General features: G+C 38.2%; 1 protein-coding gene across 2 annotated transcripts in view; it reads right to left on the reverse strand.

Moving 5' to 3' along the window:
• The window catches only part of ULK2 (unc-51 like autophagy activating kinase 2), a 123,570-nt gene that overhangs the window by 50,940 nt on the left and 70,897 nt on the right, over window positions 1–1,733 (reverse strand). For both annotated transcript variants that reach the window (XM_011998258.1, XM_011998259.1), the window contains exon 12: window positions 1,478–1,649. In XM_011998258.1, coding sequence (XP_011853648.1) covers window positions 1,478–1,649 — 172 coding nt within the window. The remainder of the gene's footprint in view (window positions 1–1,477; window positions 1,650–1,733) is intronic.

A 1,733-nucleotide genomic window follows, 5' to 3' on the forward strand; every position in this document is an offset into this window, starting at 1 on the left:
AGCTACACGGGAGGCTGAGGCAGGAGAATGGCGTGAACCCGGGAGGCGGAGCTTGCAGTGAGCTGAGATCCGGCCACTGCACTCCAGCCCGGGCGACAGAGCAAGACTCTGACTCAAAAAAAAAAACAAAAAAAAACAAATAAATCAGTAGGGAAATGGATAAACTGTGTTTTAGTTATATTATACAATTATACAATTCAGATATTAGAATGAATTTCGAATTTTAGAATATTTACATTATACTGAGCATTCCAAATGCAAAAATCTAAAATCTGAAATGCTTCAGTGAGCATTTCCATTGAGTATCATGCTGGCACTCTAAAAGTTTCAGATTTGGGGGCATTTCAGATTTTCTAATTTGGCAGGCTCAACCTGTAACTGTAAAAACACAAAAATCTTAAGTATGGATACAATTATATGTAGAAATACAAAATCTACAGGAAGAATATACCCCTAGCAAGAGCAGAAAGAGAAAAGGCACTTTAGCTGTACTTACAGCATTTTTTTGTTTTGTTTTTGTTTGTTTTTTAAGACAGAGTCACTCTCTGTCACCCAGGTTGGAGTGCAATGGCACAATCTCGGTTCACTGCAACCTCTGCCTGCCGGGGACCCCAGTGCTCCTGGAGGAGATTCAAGCAATTCTCCAGCCTCAGCCTCCTAAGTAGCTGGGATTACAGGTGTGCGCCACCACGCCTGGCTAATTTTTGTATTTTTAGTAGAGACGGGGTTTCACCATGTTGGTCAGGCTGGTCTCAAACTCCTGACCTCATGATCCGCCCACCTCAGCCTCCCAAAGTGGTGGGATTACAGGCATGAGCCACTGCGTAGGCGACTTACAGCATTTTATGTATTTTAAAAAGACGTCTAAGACAAATATGGCAAAATACTGACCTATATAAAAGTAACACAGCCTAGTGGGTACCTTGAGTATATGCTCTATTATTTCGTTTAAAATGTTTCATGATTTTAAAAGTTTTAATTACTTTTGGTAAAGAAATAAAACCACTGTACTAGATGACTTTTAAAGGTAACTCTCAGTTCTCATAATGCTGGTTATAAACTGCCACAGCACTGCTGCTGTGGTCCATGTTTTCCCTTCTGCAGCCAGCTAATACTTAATTACATTCAGTCTAGGGATTACGGTCTTCACAACAACTAGCAAAGTGCCTAGAATGAGCATCTACTAAATAAGTACTCATTCACTGGTTTCTCTGTTTCTGTTTGGATACAAACAGAATTTGAGATCATTTCCTATAAAGTTTTCAAGTACCTTCAGAATCCAAACTTACTGTTTAATAGAAGATGATTGAGCAAATTTTAGAAAGGTAGGAATATAATTCTGAGAATTTAAACAACTAAATAAAATGCTCATTTGAAAAGGTGCCCTACGCAAGAAAGTGTAATATACGGGTTTAAAAAAAGATGCTAGTTTAGTAGATTAAATAATATAATGTGTACAAGCAGAAAAGATTCTCACATGAGTGGTCTGACGAGATGTTGTGTGGCACCAAAACAAAGTCATCCGTGTCACAAGAAGAATTCTTGCTACTAGTACTGGCAGAATCTTTGGAAACTTGTAGATAGTTGGGAGGACCCAATGGTGGGGAAGATAAGTTTTCTTCCTGAATATGCTGCATATCTGGAAGGGACTAAAATTAACAACATAAAATTAAAACTGGCCTAATAATCAAATACAAGTCAGAATAGTGACTAGACTAAGGAAATTTTTTTTT

This window comes from Mandrillus leucophaeus, unplaced genomic scaffold (assembly GCF_000951045.1).
Source record: "Mandrillus leucophaeus isolate KB7577 unplaced genomic scaffold, Mleu.le_1.0 Scaffold564, whole genome shotgun sequence".
Classification (NCBI taxonomy): Eukaryota; Metazoa; Chordata; class Mammalia; order Primates; family Cercopithecidae; genus Mandrillus; species Mandrillus leucophaeus.